The sequence below is a fragment of the Montipora capricornis genome, chromosome 8 (assembly GCF_036669925.1).
Source record: "Montipora capricornis isolate CH-2021 chromosome 8, ASM3666992v2, whole genome shotgun sequence".
Lineage (NCBI taxonomy): Eukaryota > Metazoa > Cnidaria > Anthozoa > Scleractinia > Acroporidae > Montipora > Montipora capricornis.
Window position 1 is genome coordinate 38552521 of NC_090890.1, and position 25000 is coordinate 38577520.

General features: G+C 40.7%; 1 protein-coding gene across 1 annotated transcript in view; it reads right to left on the reverse strand.

The window, feature by feature from the left end:
• Positions 1-7587: 7587 nt before the first annotated feature.
• The window catches only part of LOC138060082 (1-aminocyclopropane-1-carboxylate synthase-like protein 1), an 18661-nt gene continuing 1248 nt past the window's right edge, over positions 7588-25000 (reverse strand). Inside the window, exons 2-15 of the mRNA XM_068905781.1 lie at positions 24582-24641; positions 22517-22587; positions 22322-22391; positions 21281-21347; positions 19826-19923; positions 18209-18286; positions 18011-18111; positions 15903-15992; positions 13768-13813; positions 12576-12689; positions 11758-11788; positions 11521-11663; positions 9806-9959; positions 7588-8024 (exon numbers count right to left, since the gene is read on the reverse strand). Coding sequence (XP_068761882.1) covers positions 7726-8024; positions 9806-9959; positions 11521-11663; positions 11758-11788; positions 12576-12689; positions 13768-13813; positions 15903-15992; positions 18011-18111; positions 18209-18286; positions 19826-19923; positions 21281-21347; positions 22322-22391; positions 22517-22587; positions 24582-24641 — 1422 coding nt within the window. The 3' untranslated portion in view covers positions 7588-7725. The remainder of the gene's footprint in view (positions 8025-9805; positions 9960-11520; positions 11664-11757; positions 11789-12575; positions 12690-13767; positions 13814-15902; positions 15993-18010; positions 18112-18208; positions 18287-19825; positions 19924-21280; positions 21348-22321; positions 22392-22516; positions 22588-24581; positions 24642-25000) is intronic.

Sequence of the window (25000 nt, forward strand, 5' to 3'; positions counted from 1 at the left end):
TTTCTGCCTTGAGATCGTCCAAATGTACCGACAAGGTATACATCACGCATATCCTGCCATTTTCCACTTAGTTTAAATTGTCTCAGTTCACTTAAGCATTGTTACCAAATATGTACCACAGAAGCCGAAAGCTCGACTCAAAGTTAGCCCCGTTCATTTTGGCCTTCAGGATAATTCATCAACGAGGAAAAGAAAAAGAAACAAACACCACAACAAATTCCACGTGTACCTTGTTCCGGCTTGCTATCTGCTCTAGAAGCTTGCTCTGTGTGAATGATAAGTTTCGTAGAATACTGAGGTCGTTTTAGGTGCGAGATAGCACATTGGAAGCCTAATTGACGTGTAATTTATGTCCACCGAAACAGCTGTGGTCACATAGTCATAATCACGGAAAACGATTCCTGACGAAGTAACCTTGATGAATATTTACTCAAGCGAACGTGAGATAAAGCTTCAGTTAGATTAATGGTGCCTTAAGTAAATGACTCGGTGTTGAAACAAAGTCGATTTGCTCTCCGTAATCCATAATTGCAAATATTTCGTGATATGATTAACTGGAACCTATCAAGGCAATCGACCAATTATTAAAAAGTTTACTGCAATGCGCGAAAAAACACAGGTGGAATAACAAATAAGTTACACGTCGTTTTGTCCATGCCATAAGCCTGCATAATGATGATTTGGAATTCGCTTCGTGGCGTGCTGAACAAACCTCAAATCAGCGTGCTGAACAAACCTCAAATCTAACCCGAAGGTCGTGGGTTCAATTCCCACCCTCGTCAGAGTTTTTGTCTGTCCTTGTGTGGGCCCAGTTCCATCAGTAGTGAGCTAACGCTCACATGGCTCATATGGGATAGTTCTAAATCTAGCACTTCACGTTACACTACACTCTCTTCAGTTAATTCTGTTTAAAATATAAGTGCTACACGGCCAACGTTTGTATAAACGTAACCTTTCCTTGTACTTGTACATGTTAATTGCCGTGACTTTAACATCTTCAGTTCCCACGGCCTGCTCCCGTGTGACCTTGTATCTCAGTCGGTAGAGCGGCGGAGATCTAAACCGAAGGTCGTGGGTTCAATTCCCACCCTGGTCAGAGTTTTTCTCTGTCCTTCTGTGGGCTCAGTTCCATCAGTAGGGCTAACGCTCACATGGTTAATATGGGATAGAAATCTAGCACTTCACGTTACACTACACTCTCTTCAGTTAAACCTTCAGATTGACGTATTTCGCCGGGTAAAATCATTAGGCTGTGTTTCCTTGTCATGAAATACGGCCGAATTGCTTTCGCCACTTTTTAAGTCATAAATTTTACCCTGCGCTCAAAGCTCAATTGCGCTCTTTCTAATGTCTCAGCTTCCTAACTGAGGATATGACTCTGTCCAAAGATTAAATAAATCATGGACAATTTTTTTTAAGAAATGAATAATAATGAATAATAATTTTAGCCTTAGTAGTCAGCAACTGGTCCAATGACCTCGGTGTAGCCTGCGTGGCAGGCCGTACAAAGGAGCGCCGGAATGTAGGGAGGGAGGGAGGAGGGACTCCCTCCATCCCTACACTCCGGCGCTCCTTTCTACGGCCTGCCACGCAGGCTAACCTCGGTGGGCAACAAACGACTCAAAGAGGAAAACAGCAAAACAGCTGTATCAAACCGATAATTATTTACCTCGTTGCTTTTCGCACGCAAAACGAAAATACAGCTTAACTATGGATAATTTCAGCCTTAGTAGTCAGCAACTGGTCCCATGTTACCTTCTTTATCCTTGAAAATGTCCTGCCGTGCATCTCCATGGGATTTTGGACCAATTTTGACCAAATAAACATTTCTCCGCGAGCGGCCGCCATTTTCTTGGCTTGCATATTTAATTAGCTAACTTGACAAAACTCCCCCGAGGGGGGAATATGATGAAAAGAGCTGAAAAATGGCCTGTAACTGGCCAATGATAAGATTATCCCAATCTTTAAATATGGTGAAAATCGGATGTAACGCCAGTTTTCTGTCACGCTTTCAAGCTATGGGTCGAAAATGACCCCATAAACATAGCGTTAGTTACCAATGAGTTTTCTAAGGCTGTTTTGCAAAATTTACTAGACATCGACCAAAGGGGTTTCTTGAAAGGACTTTCTTTTGCAGAAAACATTTGCTTGATTAACAATGTCATCTCATATACACAATCAAATAATATTCCCGGGTTACATCTCTTCGTTGACTTTGACAGAGAAAGCCACTATTGAATGGCCTTTTGTTGACAAAACACTCCATCATTTTGGTTTCGGCTGTTCTCTAATTAAGTGGATCAATTTGTTTTACCGTGATTATCTAAAGCTGTGTAATGAGTAACGATTGGTCAGTGGGTTTCTTTCAATTAAGTCGAGGTGTAAGGCAGGGATGTCCGTTATTCCACAGGCGGCCCAGACGTTGTTTGAGATTTACATACGTGACAGTATTGCGTTACGTTTTGAGCCATTTCAGAGAATGTATGAAACGGTTCGAAAATCGCTCTAAATTCAACTTGTAGTAAAGTATTTAAATAAAAGAAACTTACTTTAGTCTGCTCTTGTGTTATTTTGAAGTCTTTGTGGCAGCTGAGGCGTTCTAAAGTCGTTCTAAAGCCATTTTGACGATTTAAACTTTTCCAGGTTTGCTTTCCATTAAAGTGAAACCACAGGTCACCCAGGCTCACTGTGTGTAGGTAAATATAGAGAACATATGAGGCGAAGTTTAATACGTACATGAAGTTTCGGGAAAAATGGTCCCCGTTCACCTTCCTTCATAGTATAGTGACAAGGTGGGAGACGGAAGCCAGCGTAGGGACTCCGATCGACCCAAAACAAGCACGATTTTTTTCGTGAAAATCGAATCCAGTCGCTAAATAAACACGCCAGGCTCGTGGAACATAAATTTCTCTAAACCGTGAATCCACTGAAGCATCTCCAGGTAGCAACGCGAAGCCACCAGACTCCGTAAAACTTGTAAATGAAACCGCTAAAATGGCGGCCAGAAAGCGTTGTACTCGCGAAGTGTCCAATTCAAAATGGTACTGAACTCTGGACGCCTTGTGACGAGTTTAATAAGTACTGGAGGGAGGGGAGTCTCAAATTGCTAAAAACAAAAGTCACTGAGCAATCTGGGACTCCCCGCCCTCCAGGGGGACATATATTCCCCTCGTCACCAGGCGTCCCGAGTTCAGTGCCCCTCATTGCTTATCACAGCGATCTGATTGGATAAATTTCAGCTTTGGCTGGATTTTCATGTATGAAAATTTTTCTTCGGCACGCAAAGCCTGTCGCTTGAAGGCGGGCCTTTCTTTAAGTGAATATTAGGGTGCTTAAGCAACGACAACGGCGACGGCAGCGAGAACGTCACGCATTTGCATATTTAGTGGGTAAAAACAATAGCTTTGCACGCCCTGCAATGGCGTTTTTCACTTTTGTCCATTTCTTTGCCGTCGTCAGCAAAACAACAACGTGAAATAGCCAAGTTTTTAGTTTTATGAAGAACATCAGCACTTGAGGATAAATTTTCATTTTCTCTTCTAAGATGGAGTGCCGTTCCGACTGGTGTCATCTTTGAGGAATTACCACACCCTTGTCAGATTAAAAACGTTGAATAGTCACGAAGCGATTAAAATAACGCAAATTTATATTTTGAGATGACGTTCTCGTTGCCGTTGCCGTTGTCGTTGCTTAAGCTCCCTATTAAGTAACGCGAAGCCACCAGACTCCGTAAAACTTGTAAGTTAACCTGCTAAAATGGCGGCCAGAAAGCGTTGTACTCGCGAAGTGTCCAATTCAAAATGGTACTGAACTCTGGACGCCTTGTGACGAGTTTAATAAGTTCTGGAGGGAGGGGAGTCTCAAATTGCTAAAAACAAAAGTCACTGAGCAATCTGGGACTCCCCTCCCTCCAGGGGGACATATATTCCCCTCGTCACCAGGCGTCCCGAGTTCAGTGCCATTTTGAATTGGACACTTCGCGAGTACAACGCTTTCTGGCCGCCATTTTAGCAGGTTAACTTACAAAATTTACGGAGTGTGGTGGCTTCGCGTTGCTACCTGGAGATGCTTCAGTGGATTCATGGTTTAGAGAAATTCATGTTTCACGAGCCTGGCGTGTTTATTTAGCGACTGGATTCGATTTTCACGAAAGAAATCGTGCTTGTTTTGGGTCGATCGGAGTTCCTACGCTGGCTTCTGTCTCCTACCTTGTCACTATACTATGAAGAAAGGTGAACGGGGACCATTTTTCCCGAAACTTCGTGTACGTATTAAAGACAACAACAGCTCACCACATGGTAAGTTTCATCGATTTTTATTTCCATTTTCCCGCAAATTTCCAGACCTAAACTTCGCCTCATATGTTCTCTATATTTAACTACACACAGTGAGCCTGGGCTACCTGTGGTGAAACGAAAGGCTGGCGACCTGATCGGCCGAGGGTTCGAACTCGAAGCTCCATAAATTCCACTAAAATGCTCGGAGCTCGCCAAAATTGCCTCACGGCAGCCATCGATAATTCTTCTTTCTAGTTGCTTCGCCTCGGATCCCAAGGTTTATCTTATCCGCCCGAAAAACGCTCCTTTGCGAACGCTGGCTGCCCATTTCTGCTTCATTTTGATCCGTTACGAGTGATCTTGGGTACGGATTTCAAAATCGTTGGCTTAGCGACCACCTCCAACACGACAAACTCGCTCTCAACCGTAGGGAGGCACAGGTCAATTTGCTCTATGCAAATTAGACCGTATCATGGTCCCTGGGGAAATAACTAAGCGATTTTACCGCTCAAGAGCACGGTTTTACCCCGAGTGTTTTACTGAGCGATTTTAGCAGTGATTTTAGCGCTGAAAAGCACTGTTTTGCTGAGCGATTTTAGCGCTGAAAAGCACTGTTTTGGTGGGCAGAAATGGGAATGCCAAAAGGTCTAAAAATTAATGCCACTAGATAGTGCTCTCGAGTAGAACTGACCAACGAACAGCAACGACCTGCAACTGTCTTGTTAGCACGGTAATATTTGACTCATTTTACTTCTCTGCAAGCGGCGAGTTTCCCGCCGTTTCCGGTGTAATTTCCCCAGGGACCCTGATACGGTGCAATTTGCATAGAGCAAATTGACCTGTGCCTGCCTACGGTTGAGAGCGACTTTGTTGTGTTGGAAGTGGCCGCTAAGCCAACGATTTTGAAATCCGTGCCCAAGATCACTCGTAACGGATCAAAATGAAGCAGAAATGGGCAGCCAGCGTTCGCAAAGGAGCGTTTTTCGGGCGGATAAGATAAACCTTGGGATCCGAGGCGAAGTAACTAGAAAGAAGAATTATCGATGGTTGCCGTGAGGCAATTTTGGCGAGCTCCGAGCATTTTAGTGGAATTTATGGAGCTTCAAGTTCGAACCCTCGGCCGACCAGGTCGCCAGCCTTTCTTTTCACTTTAATGGAAAGCAAACCTGGAAAAGTTTAAATCGTCAAAATGGCTTTAGAACGACTTTAGAACGCCTCAGCTACCACAAAGACTTCAAAATAACACCAGAGCAGACTAAAGTAAGTTTCTTTTATTTAAATCCTTTACTTCAAGTTGAATTGAGAGCGATTTTCGAACCGTTTCATACATTCTCTAAATGGCTCAAAACGTAACGCAATACTGTCACGTATGTAAATCTCAAACAACGTCTGGGCCGCCTGTGGTTATTCCCTTACATTCTTATCTGAACAGTTCTTGTATTAGAAAAAGTATTAGTTTAATGTTTTCTAGTTCCTCAAGAGATAATGTCACGCTTTTGTAGCAACATTTAGTGACAGATGTTTCTGCTGGTTTCCGGCCGCCATGTTGGTGCCCATCCGGATGGGCACTAGCATGGCGTCTCCATACAAATCTCTATAAGTTTGGGTAATATATAGATTTAGCCAGGCCTAAAAGCGGAGCTCCTAAGTTATGTTTTGGAATGTTGTTACTAATGAATATAGTCCAACATGTATGCGAGGTAAATTGCGAACGATTTCATAGTTTCAGATGTTATAGGATTACATCAGCAGTTCGAGGTGTACAAATGGTGTGATGATGAGAATAGAGAGCCATGATTTCGAGGACTTTAGGGAAGCCACCAAAAATCTTGATCACATAACAGAACTGTCTTCTGTGCTTTATCATCTTCCCTCTTCTTCCCTCTTGTGCTCGCAGTGTAAGAGAACTTATGAATATGAAAGATATTTGTGGGACGGGACCTACGGTTTATAGTCCTTATCCAGGAAGACTTGTAATTTTAACCATGTGCGGATGTAATTACAAAGGCAGCAACGAGTATTGGTCCGGCTGGAGAAACTGGACTACCGTTGAGCAAAGAAAAAACTCTTGGAGCAACATGTCATTTCTTAATGTTGCCGTAGAAAATATAGCCTAGACGAGACCTTCCTAACTAAGTCTGCCATAGGGACATTCCGGCTTAAATCACTGCTAACATAGCAATATTAAGTCCGAGCAGTTTCACACTATTCAGAACGATTCACTATTCCATAAGAGATTCTCCTTTTCTCTCCAGCAAATGTGGCGCACTTAGATTTAGACTGCAAACAGTCTCTCTGTTGCTGGAAAATCATCTTTTTTCACCTGTTTGTGCTTGCCTCACTGTTTTAGTATATACTAAAACAACTATTCACACCAGTGGAGGGAGCTAGTGGTGGATATTTGGACTGAATCATCCATTTTTTTGGAACCACATGTTCAACTACCGTTGAGCGAAGAAACAGCTCTCTTGGAGCAGCATGTCATTTCTTAACGTGTTGACGTAGAAAATAACCCTTGCTCGCCATAGAGTCTCCAGTAGCTCAGTGGTTAGAGCATGCGACTAGATCACGGAGGGTCGTGGGTTCGAATCCCATCTGTGGCTCGGATTTTTCCGAGTTCCCAGTGGGTACTATTAACATTTCATTCTATATGTGTATATCATTCTCACATTCGTTTTAGAGACACCTGAAAAATTTTTCAGGTGGATCCAAAGGGATTCGAACCCATGACCTCTGCGCTACTGGTGTACATTCTGTAGGAGCTACATGTATGAAGCCACAGCAGGTCAATAGGCCATTTCCGAGTTCATGCCTGCCTCCTCTTCAAAGCGAGTCTAAGGGCGCTTTTCATTTGACAGAACTGACCGGCCAGACTGGGCTTTAGGAAGGAATAACTCTACAACGCCTTCAATATAACACAATTCGAGAATGGTATATACTCCTCCGGAACAATGCGAGGGATTATCGCCAAGTGTTTCTTTAAATTGTTGCATTTTCTTTGCAAACTGACGGGTCTGGCCGGCCAGTTCTGACAAAAGGAAAGCGCCCTAAGTGTGAAGTTTTGGTGATGATAATTAGTTCTACTTTACATATGAATGAAAACTAATTTTCATAAGAAAAAAAGTTCGCACTTTGACTCGCTTTGAAGAGGAGGCAGGCATAAACTCGGAAATGACCTATTTGTTGGGTTCATTTGTTTCCGTGACAGGACTCGAATGAATGTATACGCGTGTACATAAAGTACTTATCCCTCGCATAGCGCCTCGTTCGATCGGTCGTTTTGCGTCCTCAGCGGATTTTCCACCAAAAGAGAGAGTGCATGCAGTCTAGCCTGAAGTGAAATCTCAAAAAAAGACTAAAAAGCGCACGAGTTACATAAGCAAAACAGCTTCCTTTCAGTCTCCATTACAGATGAACCACAATTTGCTTAAAATTCTCGGAAATAAAATTAGTTGTCTGTTTGGTTTGCATTCTGATTTAAAAATGCTTTGGCAAGCTCTGGATTTTCCGCTGCCCATTTTTCTGCAGTATTTTCTTGTAACCAGTCGGTGTCCTTTATCTGTCGATGCAAGCCACGGATCAATTCCTCCAATGATTCACCGTCAGTATTGATTGAACAATTTCCGCTACTTCTATTACCATCCAGACGGTCTCCCTTGCAGCTTGTGTTTTGTGCCTCACCGTCCATTATTCGTTCGGCGATGCTGACACGAACGCTCTTAACCGTTTTCTGTAGTCTTGACAACGCTGGAAATATGTGAACTGACCGATTAAAAAGCATGTATGCTACATGATAAAGTCTAAACAAAATGACATTAAAGGCCCACCGTCAACCGACAGGCTTTTAGACCGTTTCTTTTTGTTATGGAAATTCGCATTGCTTATCACAGCGATCTGATTGGATAAATTTCAGCTTTGGCTGGATTTTCATGTATGAAAATTTTTCTACGGCACGCAAAGCCTGTCGCTTGAAGGCGGGACTTTAAGTGAATATTAAGTAAGAAGACACTTGACATACTGGATGTGGATTATGTGTTTATCGAAGAGTCCATTACCAAGGCTAAAATTCTGGTGTCAGGTTTGTCCCCATCAGCGTCAGAAGAGTGTCTACCAAATTTTGTACCTAATTCAAATCTCCCGGGGTTAATATAATCATAGGCAGCCCAAGTTCGCGTCACTAGAGAGCGTGTAATAATTAATTACTAGTGGGAAGATGACCTTTGAGTGCAAGCGGTATTGGGTTACAGGCAGCCGTTGAGAATTTAAACGCGTTATAAGACTTTGTATGGGAAATAAAATACCGTCGATTATGAAGCCTAAAAAAACGCTCAATTTAACGTTCTTTCAATAAAATGAATAAAAGTGACTCACCTCTGGTGTATTCTTGTGCGTTTTGGTGCTTATTTTACCGTTTCAGGCATTCCGTGAAATCACTGTCATAAGACGATGTCAAGGCAGCACACTAACATTTCGACCGTAAGCTCGCGTAGTCAGCTCAGAGGCGGCTTGCGCTTCGAAAATCCATCCCAGCCGCGATTTTTTCGCGCAAAGCTAAAGCCCCATCATTTGCGAACCTTGGTGAATGTTTCGTCGTCAAAAATCCCCATGCACTTGGCTGGAAATGAGCATTTTCTGCTTCCGATTACACAATAGCTGATCATTTTAACAGCTGATGATTTTAAAAATGGTCACGGAGCTTGGGTCCGAGGTCACATAGGCCATTTCCGAGCTCACGTACGTCTCCTCTTCAAAGCGAGTCTAAGTGCGAAGTTTTTGTGATGGTAATTAGTTCTACTTTACATATGAATGAAAAACTAATTTTCATAACAAAAACTTCGCACTTAGATTCGCTTTGAAGAGGAGGCAGACATGAACTCGGAAATGACCTATTAACTACACCCGATGAGGTACAGTCATTTCATGTACAACATTTACTCCATCCCTACAGCGGTTTTTCGAACAGCTCCATTGTTACGTCATCGCCGCCATGTTGGTGGATGAAAACAAAAGATCTCTCATTAGCCTCTTTTGTTCGTCCACCAGCAATTTTACATCACAGCATTGTCATCTGTGTGTCCACCTACACTTGGTTTAAAAATACAGTAGACACTTTTCTGATGCTGATGGGGACTAGGTCAATTTGGGTGATGGACTCTTGATTTATCATTATTTTCATAACTCTCAAGAATTGCCCATAGCCTCCACCGAACTCCTTTTTTGGGGAGTCCTGTTTCACCTCCTCCGCACAAATGCCTGGCGAAGCAACATTCCTTTCCCTCAGTTTAGTCAATCTTTTTTTTTTTTGCACGCGAGCTCGCATCTTCCACCCTGTCCACTCTTCGAATATGAGGGTTCATTGCCGGGTTGGAACATTCTAGACGCGATGCCAAGGCGCTAAATGGTCGCTGAAATCAACAAGAATAGTCGGCAAGCGGAATGAGAGAACTTCCATTCTCCGCGCAACAGCTCGCATCTCACACACGCGCTCTGATCTAATTACGAGGACGTTCGTACTCAGGTTCTCATACCCAGTTGAAGAATCTCTACATCCACGGCGAATACAAATCTAAACCAGCCGGGCTCAGGACAACAAAAGTAAGATCCAGGGTAAAAGAATACGCCATTATCTAACATACACTCGAACAGTTGCATTTCCTCTTCAAAGGAAGATGATGGTACCAACTGCGAGAGAAGAAACAATGCGTTAGAGTTTATTCTCAATTAGGCAAACTGGTCTGAGATGAAAAGGAGAATTCTGATTGGTTCTCTGAGCGGTCCGAATTTTGCAATACAGCAGCGTATACAAGTTGCCAAATTGTTCCCATTTTCTGTTTTCATTTTCTGTTTCCATATTCTTGGACATAAAAATAAAAATGCGAGAAATGTTTTTGTTATTTAGTCATGTCAGAGTTCCAGTACTAATTTTACTTTCCAGACGTGACCGTCAACAGAAGCAGGCGAAGAGGCAAGAATCAAGGAATAGGAAACAATGCGCAAGACAGCCAATATAATAAAAACCTTCTTGAACTAGCTATGCTTGGTTGGTCCGTACTGGGAAAATAAAAAAATAAAAATAAAAAAAACAGAACTCTACCATTATTTTTCCAGTGCGGAACTCACGCTAGTTTATTTAATAGAAGCACGACTTCAGGGCTTTCTTAAAAAAGGAAATGGACAAAGGAGTAAGATTTCTAAAGAAACTGTTGCCCTGCGTTGGTGCGGAAGCGAAACACAGAAATAGGTTTATCAACTGGGATGATGTCGTACAGCGTGGAGAAATTTGAAAGCTGACGTTTCCAGTGTTAGCCCTTCGTCGCAGCGAAAGGCTATCGAAGAAAAGCTAACACTCGAAACGTCAGCTTTCAAATTTCTCTTCGGTGGTCAATTTACCATATCAACCACGAACCCATGACTAGGAACGAACAACTCCCACACCGATCTAATTTTAGACTACTTTTTCCGAAAAAACAAAGGCAGTTCCGGTTCGGTGATGCAATGACGTCAAGTAAGTTTCTTGTGATTGGTCATCGGTCATTTCGCTGGAAATTCAATCTAAAAATAAATCGGTCTGTGAAAAGGCGCTGTTGTCCGCTCTTGGTCATAGGTTTCTGTATCAACCAAGTACATAAGCCAATTCTATGTTTCTTGAACTAACAGGGTCGAAGTTAACAGGCCATCCAGCAGCATAAAAAATAGCCACGGTTCACACAAAAACACCGATCATAAAAATTGCCATTTACATCAATTAACACTGTCTGGAAGTAGACTTTCCTCGAGACGATTGCAAATTGAGAGCATGCAGATAACAGATCTCTTGCGCAGAAATAGTAGCTTAGTCAAGAACTAAATAAAGTACTTTTTCAAATTTGCTCTGTGAGAATTCGTTAGTTGTTGATAGTTGACCTTTGAGAGTCTTTAAATATTTATTTATTTACTTCGACATTTACACTAAGGTTGATGCATGATTGAATGGACACGGTAACTAACACTCAACAGGGATAAAGAACAACATGATATAACAGGAACATTCGCTCACGGTAGCGTTTGTATACGTTTTTTTGACTACTTTAGACCAGGCACATTTTAAAGTCCACCGAATTTCAATGAACATCATTCGATGTTACGTACTGAGATTTGAGTGAAGCGGGGAAAGAAAGCACATGGCGCGCCATTCAAGAGATTAAAACGGCAACGAAGAGAAATAATTCGCACAAAATTAATCAGTCTTGGATGTTGACCAAACCTCTCTGAAGTCCACCCAGACAAAAAGGCTGCATTCAGCCTCGAGAAATGGTATCCCAACTTCAAGAAGGGCATCGCAAGTCATCTTGTATGCGTTTCGGAGCCGATGTTGGTTGGCTGGTATAAACACATTGTCTAACCACTCTGCAAAAAAGAAAAACAAATTTAAATCTACTGCCGGTTTTTTTAACTAGTGGGAAACACAGAGCTTTTTGGGAAAATTTGGAAGCTAGCCAACCTTTGTCCTTGATGAAATTCGTCAAGAGAACCTGAAATAGAAAATATAGTACTTCGTTGAGTCTGCATCAGAGCACACACAGTGACACTGGTCACTTAACCACCACTCTCATTTTGGAATGCCGAGAACAAGATAGAGATCGCTTCAGTTATAACTTACAATCAGCCATCACCCGTGCAGTTCTCTTGGTAATTCGATGTAATGCTATGTAATGTAATGAAATGTAAATGTAAATGCTCTGTTTATAGTGGATGCACTTAGCGATCAAGCTACTTCACAGGCACTCCGCTTTCAATAATCTGAAAATTCAACAGAAACATGATTAAGAACTTCCCCAACTGGTAGGTAGAGTTGAATCCGGGGCAACCGGAAGCAAATCCAAACCAGAGGTTAGAACAGGATTGAATCCGGGACAACCGGAAACAAATCCAAACCAGACTTTAGAACGGGATTGAATCCGGGTCAACCGGAAAAAACCCAAACCAGAGGTTAGAACGGGATTGAATCCGGGACTACCGGAAACAAATCCAAACCAGAGGTTAGAACGGGATTGAATCTGGGACAACCGGAAACAAATCCAAACCAGAGGTTAGAACAGGATTGAATCCGGGACAACCGGAAACAAATTCAAACCAGAGGTAAGAAAGAGATTTGAACCAGGGGCAACCACACGCAAACCCAACGTCTTTCACTGGACCACGCCGCATCTCCATGGTTTAGTAAATAAGTTGTTTGTGCCAGTAGTAGAAGATAACGGTTTAGGCTGGTCTCTGTTGAGAGCACTCATTAACTAAAAAAGCAGAAACCATTAGACATGCCTGCGTTGGGGTGGGTACATTATGGAAGCCAGCGTAGCCATCACAAATCGCACGGTAAACTTCTTTATTCCTCGTGTGAAGAACACCACAACGAAATCCAGACATACCGAAGTCCTAAAACAACAAAAGATAACAACTCTGATTTTGCTACAAGTTCGCGCTTTAGTTTACGGCTTTACGTCAGTTGTGAAATAATTGCGTGCGACAGTAGCAGAACGCAATTTCTAATCTTGGGTTTCCTGTGCATAGGTGACGTTTAGCAAAAGGTTTTCGTTCGTCTGCTTTTACAGCGTCATCTTGAATTACGTCATACGTGCATTGATACGTCATATGCGCAAATGACGATCGCGCACTTCATAATGGGTTGTTTCTTTAAGATTGTTTCTTTCCCTACCCTTCTCGTTTGTTTCCAAAGCGATTGCCGAATGCCCTTCAATAATCTGAGATTACCACTAGTTAATAATTAATGAGGTTAGCACCTCAGTAATTTTCAGATCGATGTAATATTTTATGAAGGAAAACTAAAGTTTTTGACTATCTAATCCCAGATTATCTTTATTTACATAAATGTTTCGTTCGATTGCCCTCGTTTAGTTCTCTTGTACTACAAAATAAAGACTGGATATGAACTATTTGCTCTAATATTATGAGTAATTTTAGGAGTCCTTAACATGGTGCTTCTATCTTTGATACTGAGCCTTGGAAACAACCCTTTCTCGAGTACAGTTTTTACTAGAACGCCCCTTGGGGCAGGGGAATGGGAGGGGGGGGGGGAGGGGGCGGGTTTGGACGCTAAAAATCCAATCAAGACAGAGCTATGACAGCGCTATTGTTTTACGTCATAACCCCACAAACACGCATGCATCACGCTGGACTTATTTTTGGGGGCTGTTTTTTGTTTTGTTTTGTTTGTTTGTTTGTTTGTTTTGCGTTTCGCCGTGGAAATATGACACTTTTCGCGGGAAAAGCCCTTCTAAAAAGAATATATATAGTAAGGGTAGGGAGGAATTTCGAGCCTCCTTATGCCCCAGAAAGCGCGAAAAAGACCAGAATGCGTGGCACAATTCTGCGCAATCGATGGACAAATTGTCAAGCATACTGCTGCGGTTCAAATGACAAATCCAGTATCGAGAGAAACGGAAAGGCCGACCAATGATATATGCACTTTCCAAACTGAATCAAGCTAAAATACCTTGCTGAATCCCCACAATACATGAAGACTTTCTTCATCTGGGATACTGTAAACAAGCCAAAGAAAAATGTGAAATTTTGCTCCTCACAGATCGAAAGTTCCATTCATTTTGATCCAAATGAATCGAGCAGTATTTGACCTTGAGCAGAACGGAACTTCAAGCACCTCGGTACACAGGGCGGCTGCTTGAACTCGAATGCATCCAGAAGCATTTGAGTTCAAGCAGCCGCTCTGGGTACCGAGGTGCTTGAAGTTCTGTTAGTGCGTGCTCACTATAATGGTAAGGTTGCATGCATCTTCAAGGGCCGAGAAAGCGTTCCAGTTTTTTCAATAAATTTAAGGTAAAGTTTAAGGTCACATCTATCGAACCGAAAAAAAGTATGCAAGAAGTTCAAATATTTTTTCAGAGACAGTGCAAAAAGTCCTGTTTTTTAGCGTTCAACGTTGGTTAAGAGGTAACAGAACCTATAGGTTTCCATGGTATTTAAAGCCGGTTAGCGCTCACCATGCTTCGAGCAACAGGCCCCAGACTGGCAAGATTTCGAGCTTTGATTTCTATGAAAAGGCTTTTTATTTCGAGTGTCCACTTGTTTTATTTTTTTCAGCTAAAAAAGTTGAATGTTATACGACGCTCTTTAAACCGCAAAATTGACCCTCACCGACACTGCCGCGACCACAAAATTCGCACCACCGGCGCCGCTCCTGCCCCAAAGTTTTGGATTCCACGGTCCGCCATTACTCACGTTCAAAACTGAACGATTGGACCTCAGAGGGTTGGATCCATCGAAAAGTGACGTCATTTACCCACTAGCTTATTATTCAGCGCTTAAATGCAGCTTATGATATAAGTCTGAACGCCCGAAACTCCCGTGCTGCATATCAATTCAGCCACGTACACACGCATTGCATTCTTAAACTAGCGAGTCTTTGACGTCACTTTCTCCTCGATCCAGCTCTCTCGAGATTTTAAAGTTAGTAATGGCGGACCTTTAAATAGGACAATTCCAATAATAATCAAAACCATTACAATTTTCTCAAATTTGACTGGTGCATTAACTGCTTTATTTTGCACTAATCCTTGTGTAGGATTGTAATCAGACACATGTAATCGGACAGTTACATCAGCCAATCATTAATCCACGAATCACAAAACATGATTTATCACAATAACCATAGCAACAACCACTTACCCTACCAAACCGGGGATTTTCCAAAATGGACGAAGTTGTAACATTAGACAGTGAAAAGGAATGCCTTTGTTTTCTCGGAAATTGTAATGGTTATGATTAATTGGTAACAGGACTGAGTGTCGCCCAATTCGGTCTGTGATCATACTCGTGATTAAACAAATCGAACTCCCGCTGCGCGGTCGTCCGATTTTGTTAAAGTGCTACTATGATCAAAAAGTTCACTTCCCTTTTTCCTTTAGATTTTGAAAACGTGTTTGCTTCAGTGACACCTGACTGGCAAAATTTTGAGCTTCGAATTATATCCAAAGGCTGTTTGCTTTGAGCGCAAGTTTTGGATTTGGATTCCGCCGTTACTCACATTCAAGACTGACCGATTAGACCTCAGAGGGTTGGATCGTGGATAAGATGACGTCAAAGACTCACTAGCTTAAAATTGCAGCGTGTAAACGCAGCTTATTATACATGCACGCGCAGACGCATTGCATTTTTAAAGTACTAGTGAGTCTTTGACGTCATCTTATCCTCGATCCAGCTCTCTCAATATTTTTAAAGTTAGTAATGGCGGACCATTAAATATGAAAATTCCAGTCAGAATAAACAGGTGTCTTTCTTAAATGAAGGCTTAAAACTTCGGTCACTTAGTGTTCATTTAACATAGTTTTGAAATACAAAGAAAAAGTAGAATTTATTCAGTTGATCATAGTAGCACTTTAATCCCTCGTATGATTACAGGCTGAATTGGACTCCACTCAGTCCTGTTACTATTATAAATAAACAGGTGTCTTTTTTTTAATCAATGGTTTCAACTTGGTTCACTTAGTGTTTAGTTAACATAGTTTTGAAATCCAAAGTAAAGAATATATTTTGTGGTCATAGTAGCACTTTACCAGGTAGAATCGCAAAACCTGGCTGTTCCTAATGTGCGTTAATTACAACTTTACTTACTTTTTTAAGCTCAGTATATTGTTCACACAGTAGCCTTCTTTCAAACCACAAAGCATGTAAATTTCGTCCATGATAACATGCAAAGAATGCCTGCAAGAGTAATGGTGACTTCAAACCAGAATGACAAGAATACATCAGTATTGATTATTCGAGAAAAAAAAATTGAATTTCAGGGAAACGTTGTTGAAAGTCGCTGTTAAGACGATGAAAAGAACGCGAAATCCATTTTTCTAGAAAAAAATCCTGCAGCTTAGCCTATTATATAAGTGGAACGCAAGGAAAACCCCACTCAAACAATTTTCTAATTAAAACAAAAAAGTGGTAATCATATGGATTTAACAACTCATCAATAACTTCGAAATTTTTGTGAACTTTCTCACTTTTGTTGGACGGTCTTAATAGCCTGAAGTGCAGGCGTATTTTAGTGGTGGCTGGCTAAGCAAAATCCTCCTCGGAATTTTGGCCGCCATCTTGAATTTCTGAAGTAGAGGAAGTTTGGGGAAAGGAATTGGTAATGGTAATGGTAATGAATTCATATAACGCATTTTCTGTTAACAAATTCAAATGCGCTTTCCAAGAAAGTGATCTATGGGTGAGATCGGACATCAGCATATATAAGCGCCGCTGGCAGCCGCTATCAGTCCATTAGCGATCTCACCCAGCACATGAATGAATGAAATGAGGCCTGACCACAACACCAGGAGCTCCATGCCCTACTCTTTACGAATAGTGTGTGGGTTCTTTTACGTCCCACAGGATTATGAACATTTAAGGGTTGCGAGACGGGAACCTGAGAGACCCTGAGTGTTGGTCCGGCCGGAGTCGAACGCACGACCTCCCGCATGGCAGCCCGATGCTCAACCAACTGACCTACCGCTGCGCGGTCATCAAGACATTAAGTCATTAAGTCACCAAGGGGGTAGGTCAAAGGTGGGGGAGGTCTCGACCCATTCCCTCCCAACATCCATCCAACATGGCGGCTCGATAGAGTTCGGGCGACTCGATAAGACGCTTGCACTGCCGGCTACGGTCATAGAGGTTCCCATTCATAATCATTTTACTTACTTAATTACTTCAAGTGTGCAAAACGGCAGACTTCGAAAGAAACGAAACAAGAACGATTGAATAATATCCCCCAAAAATTTGTCTTGACACCACCACATTTATCTTACCAAGTATCTTTTCCCTATTACAGACGATTACCGTAAACATCTTAGGGAGGCGGCATTCCTAGCATGCGAAATGTCCCTTTCCAGGAGCCTCCATAAGCACTATATCCTTGAGTCAACCTTTGTGCATATCTTTCTATTCTTAGAACTAACTCTTCAGCAGGAGACTCACATTTACATCAATTGCCACAATTTGCATACATTGCTTTTTCTATTTTTGTCTTCGTTAGACAATTACTTTCTTCTTCTTGGCCATTTAAAACAGCGCGTGCAGAGCCGAAGAACTCGTACCGTTCTAAAAATAGAAAGACACGCGTAATGGTTGACTCGATCATAGGGCTTGTATGGGAGAGGCAAGCTCCTACTCAAGGTCTCCTGCCATTTCCGGTTTCTGTAGGTGGTTCAAAGACGTCCGATGATTACTCTCCCCATCATGTTGGAAAGAAGAAACGGAAGTCGGTTTCCGATTATGCTCGCCACTACATTACGTCTTTTTAACACATTGCAGAGCGACAATGTGCCACTGCGCATCAGTGCCTCAACGCTATACCCCTAAGCTTCTGGATACGCGGATACGTGGACGCGCAATCAATGGGAATTGATTATGCTGTCACTTCGAATTTTGCAGGATACGCGGATACGAGAATGTGACTAATGGGAACTGGATGCACGAATACGTATTTAACTTCAACAATTTTTAAGCCAAATTCGATTTTGTTTCGTCGTAGTACGACCAATCCCTTACACTTAGGAATGTACTTACCACTTCTCAGAGCCGGATGTTCTTTCCCACAGTGTCTCCGCGTATCCTCTTAGACAAACACTTCATAAACAGTGATACAAAGCAGCGACTGCGTAGACACGCAGCCCTACAGGGGTTACCTTCAAAGCGGTAGGGTATTCAGCAGTTTCTCCAAAAAATGAACAAAACTGACTTACCTTGCAGCGAATGCCAGACAGGTTTGCAGAAGTTCTACTGAATAGATAACCCCTAATGGGTTGTTGGGATTAGAAAGCAAAAGTCCACGGATTTTCACCCCCTGTAAACAATTAGAAAAGTAAACTGGTACTGAGACCGTTCTATTACCTTCCTCAACACAGCCAATTGCAACGAATTCAAACCTATCCGAAATTTACCTGCTCTTGGGCCTTTTTCAAAGCACTTTCAAGTCTTCCTTCAGATAGTTCAAACGGCTGGCTTTCACCCGGGCTTATCTGTAATATAAGGAAAACAAGGGATTTCCTTCAACCGGAAGCAACAGAAAGTGGCAAATAGCCTCTCTGTTAGTAAATACCAAAATAGTGGATAGCGTTGAAGGCGAGCTCTGATTGCCTACTAAAACTCCTAATATTCTTTGCTATTCACCTCCGAGCCATTTGCGCGGGATTTACCCCCGAAAGTATTGAAATCGAGGCAGGAATAAATCAGTTAAAATCATCTTTTAGTACTATATTATCTCACTGTTTTAGTATATACATTTATACGAAATCAACTATTCACCTCAGTGTCGGTGATAAATAAATATATACAAATAAGATATATAAGACGCATGATCTTACGATGTAGTCACTCAGGTTGTAGATCGCCACGTTTCGGCCGCTTAGTGCTGGTCTTCAAATTCAGTTTGTTTCAAATCGTGCGACAAACAGAAATACATCTTATTTACCACCACGATGAACAATAATCACCCCTAATACGATACCAAATATATAATTTATTATACGAGTACATACTAATATAGAAAAATAAAACCATCATTTTTTTGAACTGCGGTCTGATTTTAACTTCATGCAGCTATCAGTCATATCTAAGTACAGGCATTAATGGTGTGCAGAATTTGTGTGAAGAATTTTTGTACCACCAATCAGAAATGGTATGCAGAATTTCTGCGGCACCAGTCCAGAATGTTACAAAGTTTTCTGCACCACCAGTCAGTAAATAATTCCTGAAGTCAGAAACGGTGTGCAGAGGTTTTGCTGGCACCAGTTAACGTTAACAAAGGGCTGCAGAATTTCTGCCACACTATTCAGTTTGGAGGTGCAGGACTAATAATAAAGCACTTTATAAAATAATTTGAATAGTACGCGCACTCTCATTGGTCAATAGCTGTGTTTAGATGAGAGTATGGAAACGCGGCTGTGACATCACACGAATTTTGATTGGTTACGGTATATGTTGTCAGACGCGCGTTTGAACAATGAGTGTGCATCAAGGAAATCTGTTTCAATCAAGAATTTTCCTTCATTTGTTTCCTTCAATTGTTTCCTTCATTTGTCGGATTATCTTTGAGAAATATTTTATAAAAGCAATAGAGGACTTTTGTCCGTGCTTCCAAAACCTCATGCATCTAAAGACTCGGGGAAGTTGGGAGAATTCTCCACAGTTATGCAAACCCTCGACTGCGTGTCGGGTTTGCATAACTGTCTCGAATTCTCCCAACTCCCCCTCGTGTTTAGATGAGGCTATGGAAACACGGAAAACGTCCACTATCGCTTAAATAGGAAACGAAATATGAGAAACGCTTCTTGACAGTGTATTATTGCCAATTAATATGGAGCTGCTTTTTTCATAAAAGTTTTTTGGCATTTTTTCTCTGACTTTATGAAGTGTAGGCAATAATGAGATAAAATTTAATGCAAGTAAAATGATGCATGTGTACACTAAAAACCCAGTTTTCAAAAAAAAAAAAAAACACAAAATGTCTTCAAACGCAATAACTTTGATCAATTCATTAAATTTCCTGTACTGCTTACCTTGCTGGATAATTCAACGGAAAAAGGCACCACCCTCGCTCTTGTTTGCAGGTCCATCAAAAATGCACCATAATATGGAGCAGGAACTAAGAAACCCTCTGCCAACACAAGCAATGAAATAATCCATTCAAGTTGAACAAATAAGCGCAATAAAACACACCGTTAATATAAATATAGAAATGAAGGGGAAGGTTTCTAAAAAAACGGTGACACTGCTTCGGTTCCAAGGGTGAGAACTTGCAATCGAGTGTCGAAATCTAATAAGCGAATTACTTTGGTTTTGCATTACTTCACTCATTGATTGGTTTAAAGTTCTCGCGCCACTTTTTCAACCAATCAGAAGTGAAAGCAAAACCAATCGTGGCTCGCGAAATTAGGTTCCGTATTGAAGGAAGCGAGTTTTGTGGATGAAATTCTCCAAAGCTAAGTCATATCAACCTCGATGTTGTTTTCATTTACCATATGAGTTACGTCTTACATGCTTGTAGTCATTTACATTACGACATGTGTTGGTAAATCAACTTCTGTTTGCGCGAAACGACTTAGATGTAGGCGAATCACCGTGTTGGTGTAAGGACTTGAGGGCGAAACGCCTGTTTGTAGTTTTTAATAGTTATTGCACCGTCCTATGCCCATTGGCTTTGATGAGCATTTTGCATGTCATGAAGTTATCTGAAATTGCATGTTATAGCCTCTTAAAAGTGTTCATTGCAAAAATGTTTCAACTGTTTCAAGTGATTTCAGTCAACAGGTGCATTTCATCAAAATGTGCCTTTGCCTATAAACACTGCCTAAAAATATGACAAGGCGTAGAAGGACTCAAAACGAGAGGAAGAAAATAATAGAAACTCCGACAGGAAGGAATGTGATGAAAGTAAACTGTAAACAGAAGCTCAGAACCTTGAAGCGTTTAATTCTGGTTGAGAGTGGGGTTTTTGAGTTTATAAATTTTCTCGCGCGTTCAGCTTCGATCTTATTTATGTCCATATTTGGGCATAAATTTGGTACCCTTAAAAAGCCCCAGCTTTGCATGTTCCAAGGCAAAGAGTTGATTCTGCCAAAGAGTTGATTCTCTCAAAACTGGCTGCAACTGAACCCTTAAATTAATTAAGTGATGTTAATATGCCAATTCTCTAAAGAATACAGTGTTACTGTCTATCATTTTCAAATGAATGTATAACGGAGAATTCTTGGCTTTAGTATGAAAGACCCCTTTCAAAACGTCTCAGATACATATATCAGTTTTTCATGGGCTCGAAAGACAAAAATCCCTGAAAAATATGTCCACAGCATCCTTGCATAGTTCTGATGCCAGCCACGCCTAACTCAAACTAGGTGGCATTCAGTCCAAGTGCAGCACAAGTTTTAGTTACATGTATCACGTGATTATCATGCAAAAGTTAAGAATTAATAAACAGAAAACTGTAAGAAAAATGTCCAAATCAGACTGCTTACCTCCTTCATCGGCCAAAGTGTGAGCTATACAATCAATCAAAGCTGTGCAACCATTGGACACAATTAACTGAAATAATTTTCAGAAAAATTTATTAAAGGAAATCTTCCCTGGATTAGTGCCAATAAAAGCAAGACCTGAGCGTTGGGGCAATGAATCAAAGTAAAAAACTAAGTAAGGTTAATACAGAACAGAAAATGGGAAAAATGCAAATGAAAAAAGCCTGGGAAGGTATGAGGTTGACTGATTGACATCAGGAGATAAAGAAACAAGATAGTGGATTACATAATAATTTGCAAAAATTTGGTTTTATCAACGGAGTTGATAATGTAAATTGGCCACCGCGCAGAGATTCTAAAAGCTGACGTTTCGAGCGTTTAAGCCCTTCGTCATCTATTCGCTCTGACGAGGGGCTAATGCTCAAAACGTCAGCTTTTAGAATCTCTGTACGGTAGCCAATTTATCTTATCAACTCTGTTGATAAAACCAAATTTTTGTATACTACTTCCCTACCGACGCAGCATCACAGTTTCTTTAGAAACTACCTCCTTCATACATAATTTGGCTTACTATATCAATTAATAACAAGAGGTTCCCACATCCCACATTTTGCCAGCTTTGCACTACATTCTTCAATGTCATTGAAGATGGTAAATAGAGTGTTTAAAATAAAGGGAAACCCCTTTAGTCATTTTTGTAGCAAGAAATACAAAAAACACATGACCTAGAAGTGTGTACTGTAACTTGCAACTCTTTTCCTTGAAACAAAGCTGGGGGTTTTAGGACACCAATTTTATGCCCAAATATGAAGAAACATGAGATCAAAGCTGCACATGCGAAAAAATGCATGAGCTACCTAACATCCAAATAACTTGACATTCTTACTTAAACTCAGAAAACTCCGGCCCCGAACCAGAGCTGCTACATATTCATAAATATATCTCACTAAAAGGAAAAAATTGAATCATGGAAAATTGGGATAAAATATATTGTTCTAGGTCCAAGGCTATAGTAATTAATGTGTCAAAAGTAATGATACTCACATGTTGTGCAAGAATGGGATCTACTGGCTTCATGTAATAATTGAGAAAGTCAGCGATTGCCTCTCTAAAACTGGAAAAAGGAGGATGAAAAAGTACAATGAAAAAGAATTGTTTAACATCAATATTAATTTAAAACTATAAACGAATCTAAGATTGTGGCAAAACATACTCAGTTTCGGCGTACTTGCCACCAACCTTAATAAGCCTTCATCTGGAAAATACTCCATGTGTTCTTTGAGTATTAAATGAGACTCCTTTTCCTTAAGCTTAAAAGAAAAAATATATATTTGAGAGGTTCAGGATTGCATTTTCTGGGAACTGCAGTTTAAAGCTGATTTTAAACAAGTTGTCCCTATAAGGCACCACGTAACTATAGTTAACACGAAAATTGCCAACTTCAAACAAAGGTGCGAAAAGCATTTCCGCAATAAGATGAGTGGAGTTATTATAATGAATATAAGAGGATATTACATAGAGGCTAAAGATTAGTATGAATTTTATGTTCTCAAGGCAAGAGCAAGTTAGAATTATCATTGACATTTCAAGGGTGAGCTGTAACTCATGGGACATTGTTGTTTCCAAGAGAACATAAAATTCATTCATATCTTCAAGCTAACATGTAATTTTCTTTTTAATTCATATATGTGGACAATATGATTATACATGGTAGAGATTCAAAAGCAGGCTCTAATCCAAGAATACCAAAATTTGGTTTTATCAACGGAGTTGATAATGTAAATTGGCCACCGTACAGAGATTCTTTAGCTTTTAGAATCTCTGTACGGTGGCCAATTTACATTATCAACTCTGTTGATAAAACCAAATTTTGGTATACTACTTCCCCACCGACGCAGCACCACAGTTTCTTTATAAACTACCCCTTCATTCATTTCTAATACAAGAAGTTGTGGAAGACTGACAGGCAAACGCATGGAATTGGACAAATGTTGTAGTCTAAGAAGACTGACAGGAATGGGGAATGCTAGTATCTAATGTTTGTCTCAAAATAGACAACAACAGGCACAGCAAAAACGCAGAGAGAAGAGTCAACCATCATGCGCAAGGCTGCTGCCTAACGGTCACCCGATCGCCTGGTGCACCTCACTTGTGAGAATGGGCAACCAAATTTCTGAACGAGTAGCCTGAATGGGCACCTAACAAACCACAAGGTGATTCATCCTCACTTTTAATTAATTAACTAATTAATACTGGGCTCTTGAAAAAATGACTCCGGCTACTAACTTTTAATGTTGGAAGCCCGAAGGGCTCCAGAAAATTTTCGTAGGCAGCAGCCTTGATGCAAAGAGAGGGTGAACTGTTTTTTTTTTTTTTGTGATATGTGTCTTACTCATGTAAAGTTGGTGTATTAAGGCATTAAGTGCTATCTAATCAGATAACACGAAAAGCCAACATAGGCATTTCATTTCCCACTTCTAGAAATAATCAAAGAGCTGGATGATGTATGAGTGAAGAAATTTGAGTCCTTCCTAATCCAATTCATTGCTAATATTTAATTCTTCTAAACCTTTGCCAACACTGTTTTCCATTTACTTGGTAAATGGTGACAGTGGTCAAGGTGATGAGAAATGAATATTTTCTGAACATTAAGAATGGAAGAGATCCCTGGAAGAAAGGTGTTGTGAGATTTGTATCAAGCGAAATGATGACTCTGCATTCTCTGGAAAAATCTGTCATGAGTGCTTCTATTAAATGGAAGTCAAACCAATGACATTGCATGCTCTACCACTCAGAGCTACAGGACACTTACAGGACTCAGCTGGAACAATAAACAGGTGACCTTAAGGTCTCACATACTGCTACAGGACTAAATGTCACAGGGTAGTCTTTTTGCAATTATCACTGTTACGATTTCATTCTAATCAGTAATTATGTAAATGAATGAAGAGCTGTGTACTTATCACCGATGGTTCAGGCACACAATCCAAAAAAACTGAGAGAACACCAACCAATGACTTTCCACTCTTAAGTTCAATTTGGATGCTCAGAACACATTCAGATTAAGGCGTACCTCAGTTGGTTAGTGCATGGCTTTTGGAGCAAGAGATCCCCAGTTCGATTGTCAGTGACTTTAAATACCCATAAAATGGAGCAATGACAGAGGGAGGGAAAGTAAAGAGTACACCATAGGCTTCCATTCATACCAGACGGTTGCTGAAGGAACTACCGACATCAATTAAATAAAGTGACTTTATCTTTTTACTTTAGGTCAAAAATATGGCTGTTTTTAGACAATGATTACCTTATCCTCCAGCAAATCATATGTCAACTTATTTTCGCTTATGCCCATGTTGATGATTCCCTAAAGATTTATTCAAGATCACTGTAAGTTAAATTATCTAGCTAAACTGTAAGTCAAGAAAAATTCAGGATACAACTGGGGCCACCCCATTTAAAACATGCACAGGGAGAAAGCCATTAATGTCATTATTTACCCCTTTACATAAGGACAAAGTGGTGATAAATGACCCACTCAGAAAAAAAAGCAAAGGGGTATGTTTATTCAAATAAATACTTTTCCCGTTCACGCAATCCCTTTTGGTCTTTTATTCATTCTTATTGATTTACTATTTGTACATATTTACATAAGTTGTTTATGAGACCAATAAAATTGATAGAAATAAGGATTTTTCAAGAACCAGGAATTGAGTTTTCAAGGAG